Here is a 12,860-nt window from a genome sequence, read left to right on the forward strand (position 1 = left end):
ACCCAAACACCCTCCAAAAAGTGAGATGTGCGTGTCTTGGGCCACGCACCAGTACTCAGAAAGGACGGACTCATGTGCACGTCGCCGAGACCCCGAGGCTGGGCGCTGCCATTCCACAACGCGGGGTCCAGAGACTGCAGTGCTGCCAGGGGCTGGGCGGGCGACTGCGGTAGGAGACGCTCAGTAACCGAAAGCGGCGGGGGCCACACAGCCGCGTCTGCAAACAGCTTGCGCGTAAAAACGGAGACTCTGACTGAATGTGGAGCAATTCTTTAACACAAGGGGAAACGCGCAAGCGCTGCCCACCGCCTGGGCGGGTCCTCTGCGCGGCACCTGTCCACCACACCCCACCCTGTGCTCTCTCGCCGGTGGTCGGGCCGGCCAGACCGCGGACCAGCGGGCAGGGGGCGGCCGAGGAGCCAGAGGCCGGAGGCAGGGCGTGTGTCGCCCGGGCCCTGCTTCGCGCGCCCCTCCCTCCCCTCCCCCGCGCTTCCCGTCCCTCCCCACCTCCTTCCCCAGCGCGCCCTCTCCACGCGCGCCCCTTCCCCGGCCCGGCCCCCGCGCGCACCCTCCGCGCGCGCCCCGCCCCTGCCTCCTCCCGCCCGCGTCCCGCCCCCGCCCACCCTGCCTCTGGCGCGCGCCGCGGTCGGCCGTCAGGAAGGCGCGCACCCTCGCCTTTAACGCGGGCCGGGGGCGCGCGGCCCGCATGGCGAACGAGCGGCGGCCGTGGCGGGCCGGGCCGGGCCGGGGCTGAGGCCGAGCCGAGCCGCGGGGCCGCGCAGCCCCGGCCGGCGCCCATCATGAGGCGGCTGCGGCGCCTGACGCACCTGGTGCTCCTCTGCCCCTTCTCCAAGGGCCTGCAGGTAAGCGGGCGGCCTGGCCGCGGGAGCGCGGCGTCCAGCCCCGTGGGCCGCGCGCGGGGACGGCGGGGACCAGGCTGGGGGAGGGGCTTGGCGAGGACGGGCAGAGGAGGGGCGCGGGGAGAGGGGCAGGGGCGCCGCGGGTGCTCCCCAGGCCTAGGGCCGCGAGTCCTTCCGTTTTTTCAGCACTTAAAAAATACGATTTGTTTTTCTCTGTAGCAGGCTTGGATACATAGGGACGCCCCAGAAAGGACGTCCCTATTCCCGCTAGGCCAGGGCCCGGGTCCTGACCCCCTGTGACCTTGGACAAGTCACCATTCCCTCCAGGGCCGGGCTCCTGTCTTCAGGAGAGGCCCAGGCTGCTGGGCATTCCGCTGCTGGGACCCTCTCCCCTTCTGCTTTGGGAAGATCTGGGTCAGGTCCTGTCCATCTCAAATCATCTGGGCCCCGCTTCTGGCCACCAGCCCCCATCCCACCTCTAGTTCCCCAGCGCCTGGGTCAGGAATTGTCCCTGGTCAGACCTTACATATCTTCCGCTTCCAGGGCAGCTCTGGGTCAGGGCTGGGGGGCCTTGCCAGGTTTTGCCCTTGGCCCTATTGCCTTAGGAGTGTGGTGGGGGCTGAGCAGTCTAAGGACTGTCTGCTAAGCCAGGAGGTGGGGTGTGCCCTGCCCCATCCTGAGGGACCGGGTCGGCTCCCAGGGTCAGGAGAGGGCTTTGGTCAAAGCCTGGTTGGTCTGGCACAAGGGGAGAACCCTGATCTGACCCCATCCTGCCATTCCATAGTTGGACATGCACAGAGCCTCAGTTTCCCCTCCTGTGGAACACCCCTCTGGGTTGGTGGTGAGGAGCCGCTGGCACATGATTTAGACTTGCCAGGCTGGGGTCATTGTGCTGTTACTGTCCCTGCGGTGACCCTTCCTACTCTCCAAGTGGCCCCACAAGGAGCTGGACCTTCCTGCCCCTGCAAAGCTCTGGCCCAGTTCTGCAGGGTGGGGGTGTCCTCCATACTCAAGCTTGCCCCTCCCCAACCCCAGGAGCCTGGGTGGGCTGGGGAGCAGCTGCTTGGGGTTCACGGAGGGGTGAGACCTTCTCTGCACCTGGGATTTGCAGGAGGTTCAGGATGACCCTGGGAAGGAGCCCATATAGGAACTAGCTAGGTGAGGATGGCCCCTGGAGGGACCCTCTGGGCAAAGGCCTGGAGCCCTGGTGGAGTCGGGCTAGGGTGGGGTGGGCTTGGTGGGCAGGCTGTTGGTACTCTGTCAGTTTGTCCAACTTGGGTCTGCCCTTGCGTTTTGCACTGGCCAGGGCCTATCCCCCTCTGCCTGTTCCCCTAGGGCCCGGCCCATTTAGAGACCGCTGTATTCAGCCCTGCTGGGACTGATTACCCAGCCGGAAGTCCTCCGACCTTGTCCAGCGTCAGCAGCACACACACATACACACACCGTTTCTCTGCTTTCCTGTTTTCTGTCATGGACAGACCTGACGGAAACAGACGCAGGGCCTGGGTAGAACAGGCTGCCGAGGCCCAACCTGGTTAAGGACCAGCTGAGTGGCATCTGCTCTGCGCAGGCCCCAGGCCCTGCTGTTTTCCACTGACTACTGAGGCTCTGCATGCTCAGCAGCCCCAGGGTCTGTCTGCTGCAGGTCCTTCAGTGTGTGGATGCCAGGGAAGGAGGAGCGCCCACCTCCCCTGGAAGAACCATAGAAACCATCCAGCTACCCTGCTGGGCCCTTTTCTCAGAGGATCTGGTAGCCCTGGATCATGGGCCAGCCTGGAGCTAACCAGAGGGTCTTGGCGGCCATGGGAGGTGCTCTGTGCCAGCAGGGGCCTCCTTAGGGGTGGCTGATCTCTAAGCCTGGTCCTCCTGCCCTCCTTGCCTGGGCCAGGCTCTGTGGCTGATCCCTTGCATGGGACAAGCTGCCTGGTAATCCAGCATCCCCCACAAGGGCTATGATTTGCCAGGTTGGCAGGGGTTGGGGGCAAGGGAGGTGACATCCAGCTGTCCCAGGTTGTCACCCTTGGAAATCTTGCTTGAGCCTGGTGGGAGCCAGTGCCCAAGAACCCTGACAAGGAGCTCTGGGCCCCCCATACCCTGTGCTCGGACCTGTCAGTTGGGGAAACGGAGGCAAGGGGCTGAAGGTGACAGGATGACCTGGAGCCCTTCACAAAATCATAGTTCCCAGGCCCACCCTGAGGGATCAGGGGCTGCCTCCCTGCTTTTTAAAATCTGTGGTAAATACCCATGGCATGAAGTGTGCCACCTCGACTGTTTCCAAGAGGGCACTATTCACCTTGCAGCAGGCCTCAGACCTCCCTGCTTGAGGCCGAGGGGTCCCATGTGACAGGCCACTCATTGCTTGTCCATCATCCTTTCTGGACACGTGGGCAGTTGTGCTGAGTCTGTGACCTCCCAGGTGCGTCTGGGTCATGTCCTGGGGTCCCATCCTCCAGTCCCAGTTCTCCCGCTGGCCCTGACTTTCCCCAGTGTGCCCTGAGGTGGGTGAACAACCCCTTCCCGGCAGGGGCAGCCACCAGACCACCGTGTGGAGGTGAAAATGTCATGAAATGAGAGGAGACAGGAGGGAGTTTCTAAGAGGTCTCTTTATTCAGCAGAAACTGATTTACTGCCCACAAGGGGCCCCAGCTGAAGACCCTGGTGTGCCCAACATGGGGGTTGCTGAGGGAGCAGCTGGGAACACCTGGTGGGGGCGCTGATCGGTGGTTCCTGAAGCTGCAGGGTGGGTATGGGCCTGGGTGATGGGTCTGGAGGCCAGGAAAGGGCTGAAAGGGTCCAGACTTTCCAGTTTGGGCCCCTGCAGGGCCTGGGTGGGGCGCTTCCTCACTCTGCCTCCCTGCAGGGCCGGCTGCCAGGCCTCAGGGTCAAGTATGTCTTGCTGGTCTGGCTGGGCATCTTCGTGGGCAGCTGGATGGTGTACCTGCACTACTCGTCCTACTCCGAGCTCTGCCGCGGCCACGTCTGCCAGGTGGTGATCGTAAGTGTCAGCCAGGCGGGGACCTCACTGTTGGCCAGGGCATGGGCCACTTGGAGACCTGGCAGGAGGCTGTTATCTGAGGCAGGCTCTGCTGGGGGCCAGAGGAGGGAGTGGGGAGATGTCATTAGGCTGCCACAGGTAGGTCTGGTGACCAGAGCAGTCAGCCAGGATGGACTGAGGGGTGGGCATCTTAGCGGGGAGTGGGCTGCAGGTGAGCTACATGCACAGGAGCATGAGCAGGATGAGCCAGCATGTCTCCACACCTCTGGTGCATGGTTGGCAAGGGGAGATGTCCCTGAGGCGGAGCCCTGCTTCTCTGAAGCCTGTCCCCATGTGGCCACCTTGCCACATCTTCCAGGGAGGCTGTCTCCCTCCACCTGCTGCCTCTGCCTTGGCCAAGTGCCAGGCTCTCGGCCTGCATGTACTGAACATTGGCCCATTACGCAGATGGGGAAACTGAGGCTGAGGGAGTATGGGGACTTGCCCAGGGGACCTGAGGAAGTGTGAACACACTGCTCACCTGTGCAACGCCCCCAACCCAGGTGAAGTACAGGGGAGGTACCTGAGACCCGAGAGCCCCAACCCAACCTGGTGCTAGGTGGCCAGCAAGCAGGCTCTTCCCTGACCCTAATCTAACCTGGTTGTTGTGTGCTGAGGGCAGAGCGGCCTCTGGGTCTGTAGCTCTGTGGGGTTCTGGACTTGCACTAGTTCTGATGGGGGCCGTCAGGCCAGACCCCTGGGAAGGGCCTGCCCATGGGGTGGTGGAATGGGGGCATCTGGCATCCCGTTCCCTCTCCCCCTCGGTTAGGAGCTGTCACTTCATGCTGCCACAGGGGCGGGCTCACAGGACTGAACCCGCTGTTCTGGGTCGGCCCAGCTCTTCTCGTCCACCCTTGGACTGCTGCCTTCAGCCCCTCCCTCCTGCCCTCCCTCCAGCCTGGCTCCCGCAAGCCCCGGGCTCCATGGCAACCAGTGATGTACATCCAGGAATTCACCCCACACTGCAACAGCCAGCACCCGCCCTGGGCTTTGAGGGGCTGCTAGGTCTGTCCAGCCTGGGGGTGGGGCCTCCCTGGGCCACTGGCTACCGCAGGGCCTGGCAAGGGCCCAGGCCAGCAGGAAAGACAGGGTGGGGAGTCATGGTGGGGCTCCAGGGTGCTGTTTTCTGGGCTGATGGTGGCCTGTGGCTCTGAGGATGACCATCAGTTGGAGCAGAGAGGGGCTGAGCGTGTTCCCCCCCAGACAGGGTTGCATGAGCCTTGCTCTGTGCTGCACCTGGGGCAGGACAGTGAAGCCAGGTCCTCACGCATCAGCCCACAGGGAGGGCTCCTAGGATGGAAAGAGACCTGGACCAGGAGGAAATGGACAGCTGCTTCTGATGCTGGAAGCCTCACCTGGTTCTTCCAGGAATGGGTTGATAACGGTTTGAAGTGTCAGGGCCAGGCAAAGTGGTCACACCTGTCATCCCAGCAATTGAGGAGGCTGGGGCAGGAGGATTGCAAGTTTGAGGCCAGCCTCAGCAACTTAGCAAGAGCCTGTCTCAAAATAACTAACAGAAAATTAAAAAGGGATGGGGTGAGAGCTGGGGTTGTGGCTTGGTGGTAGAGCACTCACTTAGCACGTGTGGGGCCCTGGGTTCGATCCTCAGCACCACATAAAAATGAATAAAGGTATAAAAATATTTTTAAAGCGGGATGGGGTGTAGCTCAGTGGTATTCCCCAGCATGAATAAATAGTTACCTAGTTTTAAGGAGTTAAAGGAAGCAGCAGCAAAGTCTGAGGTGAGGGAGGACGTCGGGCTGTCTGGCATCTTGGAGTGGGCTGCTGGGCCTGAAGATCTAGATGTCCAGTGTCTAGCAGCAGCGTCACTGTTTCCCTGTCACGGGAATCAGGACAGTGGGGACTAGACGGGTCAGAGGGTGACTGCTCGCAGCAGAAGGCCCACCGCAGCAGCCTGCGCGTGCCCTGGGACTTGTGCTGCCTCTGGGAGGAACTGGCAGGTTTCAAACTGCAGTGTGTGCAAGGCCCTGTCAGCCGGCGGGTGCCAGCCCACCATGTGGCCAGGGACCCGTGCAGGCCAGTAGGTGAGCAGAGCCTGGGCTCAGAGTGGGCAGGGGAGCGGGTGGTGGAGGACCTACTCTGAGAACAGCACTTTGGCTTAAGAGGGGACACAGGAATCCTGGGGCAGACTGGCAGTTGTGATGGGGTCCCTCCCTGCCGTGGACCCCTGCAGGAGTGGGCATGGCTGGGCCTTGGGCCCATGGGGAGTCAGTGAGGGTGGGGGCTACCACCCTCCCTGCACCCAGGCCACACCTGGCACCTTCCTCCTCAGTGTGACCAGTATCGCAAGGGCATCATCTCGGGCTCCATCTGCCGGGACCTGTGTGAGCTGCACAAGGTGGAGTGGAGGACCTGTCTGTCCTCAGCCCCAGGCCAGCAGGTGCTCCTGTGGGAAGGTTGGGTGGGCTGGGCCACCCCCGTGGCAGTGGGAGGGGCCTCTGCATGGAAGTTGCTGTGGCCTCATCCAGGTATACAGCGGACTCTGGCAGGACAAGGAGGTGACCATCAAGTGTGGCATTGAGGAGGCCCTCAACTCCAAGGCCAGGTCTGAGGCAGCCCCCCGGCGGGAGCTGGTGCTGTTTGACAAGCCCACCCGGGGCACCTCCATCAAGGAGTTCCGAGAGATGACCCTCAGCTTCCTCAAGGTCAGTGGGCTCTCCTGGTGGCCACTGGGCCGCGTGCTGTGGCATCCACACCTGCCATGTCTGCAAAGCCTGGAGAGGCCTAAGTGGACCCTGTGGCGACCCCATTCCCCACCCCTGGGCAGGAGGCAGGCTGGAGAAGGGACCTTTCCAGTGCAAGTGGTAAGGGCTCAGGAAGTGGAGGACGTGTCCAGTGTGGCAGGAGCAGGTCAGGTGTGAAGTGACTCCATTCAGCACAGCACCCACTGCTACAAGGGGCAGCCCTGAGGGACCTCCCCCCACAGACTCATGTGGGCAGCCCGCCTGTCAGGTGCCACTGCATCCCCAGGTCAGAGGACCAGCCAGAGCCTGCGTTCTGCCAGCCTGCATGAGTCCTGCATGAGGCTGTGGTCCCAACCCCAGCTCTGGGTGATGTGGTCTCCCTTCCTTTTGGTCCCCAATGCCAGGCGAACCTGGGAGACCTGCCGTCCCTGCCAGCCCTAGTGGGCCAGGTCCTCCTCATGGCTGATTTCAACAAAGACAGCAGGGTGTCCCTGGCGGAGGCCAAATCCGTGTGGGCCCTGCTGCAGCGCAACGAGTTCCTGCTGCTGCTGTCCCTGCAGGAGAAGGAGCACGCCTCGCGCCTGCTGGGCTGCTGTGGGGACCTCTACCTCACTGAGGGTGCCCCCCGCGGCTCCTGGCCAGCTGCGCTGCCACCCCTATTGCGCCCACTGCTGCCCCCCGCGCTACACAGGGCCCTGCAGCAGTGGTTCGGGCCTGCGTGGCCCTGGCGTGCCAAGATCGCCATCGGCCTGCTCGAGTTTGTGGAAGACCTCTTCCACGGCTCCTACGGGACCTTCTACATGTGTGAGACCACGCTGGCCAACGTTGGCCACACTGCCACCTACGACTTCAAGATGGCCGACCTGCAGCAAGTGGCGCCTGAGGCCACTGTTCGCCGCTTCCTGCAGGGCCGCCACTGCGAGCAGAGTGCCGACTGCACCTACGGGCGTGACTGCAGGGCCCCCTGCGACCGGCTCATGAGGCAGTGCAAGGGCGACCTCATCCAGCCCAACCTGGCCAAGGTGTGCGAGCTGCTGCGGGACTACCTGCTGCCTGGCGCGCCAGCTGACCTCCGGGAGGAGCTGGGCAAGCAGCTACGCACCTGCACCACACTGAGCGGGCTGGCCAGTCAGGTGGAGGCCCACCACTCGCTGGTGCTCAGCCACCTCAAGACCCTGCTCTGGAAGAAGATCTCCAACACCAAGTACTCCTGACACTGAGGCCTGTCCACTGTCCCTCCGCAGCACCTTGCACCTAGGCCACAGCTTCTGGAGCTGGCAGCACTTAGCTCTCCAGGGGTCCCAGCAAGAAGCACTCCTGGATGTCCCACTGCAAAACTGTCCCCCCCTCCCCCAGGGCTCTGGGCTCTCTGGGTCCCAGAAACCCAGACAGAACATCTCTGCTCTAGCAGTAAAGGCCAGAGCTGAGGAGCACAGGAGGGCCTTGGCCTGAGGTCCAGGAGGCTTTCTGCTCTGAATAAACAGCTCTTATGTGATGCCTGGCTGTGTGGAGTCAGGCTCCCACCAGTGCCACTCAGGGGAGGACCGGGGAGCCAGTTCCCCAGGCTGACTCCCACTCCCCAGTGGTGGTGGGAGCAGTCCTTGGATCAAAGTGTCTGTTCTCCTAGGGCATGGCCATGAATACTTTCACCGTTCTCATGTGGGAGCAAACCCAGGGTTTGCCTGCTAGGCAATACCACCAGCCCCACGTCACCTTTGGTTCCAGCACCAGTTGGCAGCCTAAGAAGGGTGTTCAGTGAGGAAGGAGGTAGGGGAAGTAGGCACTAGGCAGGGGCAATGTTAAGAAGAACCTTAATTCCCACCCCTGGCAGCCATAGTAGTCCAGGAATTTAAAAACTTCAGGATGACAGAGGTTGTTGCCTATGCCTTGAACCAGGTCCCCATTACCAGGTGTGCTCAGCAGCTGTCACAGGGATCTGCACAGGAAGGGTCCTAGCAGGGACCCATACACTTTCCCCAAGGGGTCCCTGCTCAGACAAAGACTCCTCAAGCAAAGCACATGAAGCAAATCTTTTAATGCACTGTAACACTTTTGGCTTAAAACTTCAGTTATTGTTCCAGGTGAAATTCTGAAACTTCAGCCATAAGTCCTTATGTTCTTGGTGTTAACACTTGAACCTCGCTCTGTGAGAGAAGTTAACTCGTCCCAGCAAGTCCCCAGGAAAGGGGAGATGGGCGATGGCACTCCACAGGCACACAGGCCAAGCCAGGCCACGTCCTTCTTGGCCTCTCTGGATCTGAAAAATGAAATGGTGGGGGTCAGACCAGGTTTGCCAGGGAATCCAGTCCTGAGTCTATCTGAAATTTACACTGTACCACTGAGCCACACCCCAGCCCTCTTTATTATTTTGGGACAGGGTCTCACTAAGTTGCCAGGGTAGCCTGGAACTGTGATCTTCTAGCCTCAACGTCCTGCCCCTTGCCACATGTCTCAAGGGTCCTCAACATGGATTGAGGACACGCACGGCAGTTCCCACTAGCTCTGTGGTTCTTGGTCCTTTCCAAGGAAGGTAAAGCCAGGAAGATCCTTCCCTTCCTCATCCCACTGTGCCAGAAGTGAGATTCCCTAATCCTCATACCCTGCCCCACTTTACAAGTGAAGAAACTAAAAACCAAAATCCAGGGGCTGGGGGAATAGCTCAGTGGTAGAGTGCTGGTCTAGCACACAAGGCTTGGTGTCAGTCCTCAGCACGCCAAAAACCACCAAGTTTAGCATCCTGTTCAGGGTTCTCAGCAACAACCAGACCAGTGTGCAGTGGCTGCTGCCAGGGCCTATGATGCCACCCTTTGGAGCAAACCAGGTGGTCATTTCCAAAGCAGGAATCCAGCACCACTTCACTGCGGTTCTAAGAAATGTCAGGCTATAAACCATTCTTAGTGCTCACTGGTTTCTGAACACTGAGCGTAGAAATAGCCACTTGCTCTTTGCCCTGATGTCGTAGGTACAGCAGAATGGCCCCACCTGTGGTGCTGGCAGGTCCAGGACAGCACCTTCAGGGCAGCTTCTCACACCTCCAGAGGGACCAGCCTGTCCTTCCTCTTACCTAAAAGGGGCTGCAGAAACTGGCTGGTTGTCCTGGCCAGTGATCATACCACGAGGGTTCAGTCACCTTCCTTCCTGCATTGAGTAACAAAATGTAAGAGGACAGCACTCCCCCGGCGGAGAGGATGGCTGCAGTCGGTACTGAACCCTGTGTGGATTGTCCCTGAACACTTGGCTGGGAGACTCACCTCTGTACATTATCATCTACTTGGGAGCCATTAAGTACAACTTAAGGGCCACTTCAACACTACACTGCCACAGTGACAGTTCAGACATTCCATCAAGCTACCATGACTGACAGATGTAGACGGCATACAGACTAGAAGTGCTGGGCAAGGACAAGTCATGTCTAGGCTTTAGCCTGTTCCTCAGTGGAAAGCAGTTTAAACTTGAAGAATCAGTTACTCCTGGGGACTTGGTATTCAAGCTGTGGTTGACCAGAGGTAATGGGGAACTGTTGCATAAAGCTGGCTACTTCACTTATCACTGTTGACCAAGCCAAAAGTCAGGAGCCCTCCCTGTCCCTGACAAGATGGTTAGTGAGGACTGGCTATCTACCAAGTGCTGCACTTAATTCTTCCTATAACTAGCCTCCCCCACAGCCAAAGATCACTCGCACCCAACTTGACTCTCTTCAGAGCTGCAGGAACCTGGAGACTTCTGCACCTACACACCACCCTCTCCCAGGGCCCTCAGATCCCAAGTGCACAAAACAGGAGCAGGGGAGAGGGTAGCCCAGCCTGGCTCTGGGATTCAAAGCTGCTCCCTCACATGTGTGACAGATTGCTGGCCCATGAAGCCATGTGCCAGGTTTCAACCTGCACCTGTTTCCACAGGAGTCTCTGTACAAGCCAGTGAATCAAGGAGATGGCAGAGGTGGTCCCAAGTACCAACACTCTGGTGGCCTAAAACCATCTCAAGCACCTCAAGACTGTTAGGTGTTGTTATTCCACCACTCTAGGCAGCACTCATTTCCAAGGACCTTGAGAAGGTCGCCACATTTTACGGCTTTCAAGGACTGATCTAATGGACACCCCCTGGCAGGATGGGCCAGCTCTACCACCTGCTGTGGAGGGCTGGCCTCACACTCAGGCTGCAAGAGGCCGTGTCCAGTGTCAGGCTATTAATCATTCAAACGTTCACGGGTGAGAACACTGAGCGTAGACATAGCCTCTCTTCTCTCCGCCACCTACTGACGCAAGTGCGACACAGCAGCCACACTGCAACGCCTCTAGGGGCAGTGCTCCCAGCATCCCCTCCTTTAGGAGGGCCACATCTAACAGACAACGCTTGCAGGGAACCCAAGTCAACTTACCCAAGGTCCTGCATCTCCTTGCGGGCGCTCAGCTTCTGGCAGGCAAACTCCCTAAGTCAAAAAAGGCCGCGCGTTAAACGGGTCTTGGCGAGGCCAGGACGGGCTGCGCAGGGGCTCGCGGCCTCACCCGGTCTCTAAACAGAAAGGAGAGCTGCAGGGTTAACGCTCCAGGCCACCAGGGCGTCCTGCGGGCCCGTCCTCCCGCTTCCCCGGAGTAGGAGCTGAGCTCCAGCACAGCGGCGCCGCAGGGGCCGGGCAGCACTGGCCGCCACCCGCCAGCCTCGCCGCGCGGGACCCCGCCCCGCCCCGACGGCCTTGGCTCGCTGCAGGCTGGTTACGCCGAGAACCTGGGTCTGGGCAGTGTCCTTGCCTTCGGAGCTTGGCGGCGCTTACGCGGGCGCACAGCAGCGGCCCTCTGGTGTCCCTTCGCCTAGAGAGGAGACAGGGGTCCCATACCTGGCCCCGAGACGGCCGCGCCTGGGAGGCCCCGCTGGCGCTTGGCACGGTGCGCCACCGCGCCCGCGTTGGGAACGCTCAGGTATCTCGGCCACACCACAGCCATCCGGCCGCCCCGCCGCCCGCCGCAGAGAGGACGAGTGGGCCGGCGCCGAGTCCTTTATAGCGGGACCTACGGCGGCCCGCGAGGGACATCTCCAGCCGGCGCCGCAGCGCCCTCTAGCGTCGCGCCGCGCCTTGCCCCCGGTAGTACCGCTCCCGCCTCCCGCCTCCCGCCTCCCCGCCCTGGGCAAGGCCTGGCGCTGGTGTTCCCGGATCCCAGGCCGTGCAGAGGCTTCCTACGGAAAACTCGGCTCGTGTCCACTTGTGACGGGGGTCCACTCGACTGCAGTGGCCTTTTTTTTTTTTTCCGTACTAGGGATTCAACCCAGGGGCACTTTACCCCGGAGCCACATCCAGGGCCTCACTGAGTTGCTTCAGGCCTCCCAAAGTGGCTGGTCCTGAATGGGCGATCCTTCTGCTCAGCCTTCGTCCCGCGCCCAGCCTGCAGGGCTTATTTTATTTTATTTTATTTTATTTTATTTTATTTTATTTTTAAGAGAGAGTGAGAGAGGAGAGAGAGAGAGAGATAGAGAGAGAGAATTTTTAATATTTATTTTTTAGTTCTCGGCAGACACAACATCTTTGTTTGTATGTGGTGCTGAGGATCGAACCCGGGCCGCACGCATGCCAGGGGAGCGCGCTACCGCTTGAGTCACATCTCCAGCCCCGGGGGCTTATTTTAAAACCCACATTTTTTCCTCTTTTGTTTTCTTGTCCCCCTCCAGCGCTCCCTCACAGCCTGGGAAATAAGACTGACATTCTCCACGCCCCAGGCCACTCTCCGTCCTTCACTGACCAGGAGAATAAAGCCTGGGAACCCTGCAGGGCTCTCTCAGGACCCCTGATGGACAGTAATTCATCATTTCTCCTGATAAAATGTGGATCCCAGCCCTAGCCTTCCTCTCTTTAAAGCTCCACCCTTCCCTTGCAGGGACAATCACAGCCATTGGGACAGGAGTCCCACGAGGAGGGGGACAGGGCCTGAGCTTTCCGGTCAGGCTGGGATCACACTGGGATTCTCCGGTGCTCTCTGACTGGCCAGCCTGCCAGGGACACGGTGTTGGCAGTTGACTTTCTGCTTCTCGTGGAGGTTGCTGAGGCAGTGGGGAAGGCCCCACTGTGAGTTCATCAGTCTCTGAGCGCTCGGGCCAGGTACCAGGCTCTTTGTGCCTCTGGCAGGTGTGCTGGCCTGCCAACAGCCCCTGCTGCTCTAGGGGCAGAGCCAGGAGCCAAGCGGTACATTCAGATGCACTCCACTAGGGGCTCATCCTTCTCTGTCGGACACTCGTATGCATCCGCTGCCTAATGAGTGCTGAGGCTGGTGA

General features: G+C 60.4%; 1 protein-coding gene, 1 long non-coding RNA gene and 2 other non-coding genes across 5 annotated transcripts; 1 reads left to right on the forward strand and 3 right to left on the reverse strand.

Annotated features, from left to right (window-relative positions):
• The first annotated feature begins 655 nt into the window (after positions 1–655).
• On the forward strand, positions 656–8,075 carry Dipk1b (divergent protein kinase domain 1B). The gene is made up of 5 exons (XM_026395459.2): positions 656–863; positions 3,721–3,855; positions 6,188–6,295; positions 6,384–6,560; positions 7,004–8,075. The coding sequence occupies exons 1-5, from the start codon at positions 801–803 to the stop codon at positions 7,811–7,813; spliced, it is 1,293 nt and encodes a 430-aa protein (XP_026251244.2). The 5' UTR covers positions 656–800; the 3' UTR covers positions 7,814–8,075.
• Positions 8,076–8,619: 544 nt separating this feature from the next.
• Positions 8,620–11,579, reverse strand: LOC144254642 (uncharacterized). 2 transcript variants are annotated; one of them, XR_013343547.1, is made up of 4 exons: positions 11,434–11,579; positions 10,978–11,028; positions 9,664–9,737; positions 8,620–8,856 (listed from the first exon to the last, which is right to left on the reverse strand). It is a non-coding gene; the product is annotated as an uncharacterized LOC144254642 (long non-coding RNA). The 2 variants fall into 2 exon arrangements; XR_013343548.1 differs by lacking the exon at positions 9,664–9,737 and having other exon boundaries at positions 11,434–11,577.
• LOC113187679 (small nucleolar RNA SNORA43) lies at positions 9,471–9,608 on the reverse strand. Its single transcript, XR_003301450.2, has one exon. It is a non-coding gene; the product is annotated as a small nucleolar RNA SNORA43 (small nucleolar RNA).
• LOC113187673 (small nucleolar RNA SNORA17) lies at positions 10,774–10,904 on the reverse strand. The gene has a single exon (XR_003301445.1). It is a non-coding gene; the product is annotated as a small nucleolar RNA SNORA17 (small nucleolar RNA).
• Positions 11,580–12,860: the final 1,281 nt, after the last annotated feature.

This window comes from Urocitellus parryii, chromosome 4 (assembly GCF_045843805.1).
Source record: "Urocitellus parryii isolate mUroPar1 chromosome 4, mUroPar1.hap1, whole genome shotgun sequence".
Lineage (NCBI taxonomy): Eukaryota > Metazoa > Chordata > Mammalia > Rodentia > Sciuridae > Urocitellus > Urocitellus parryii.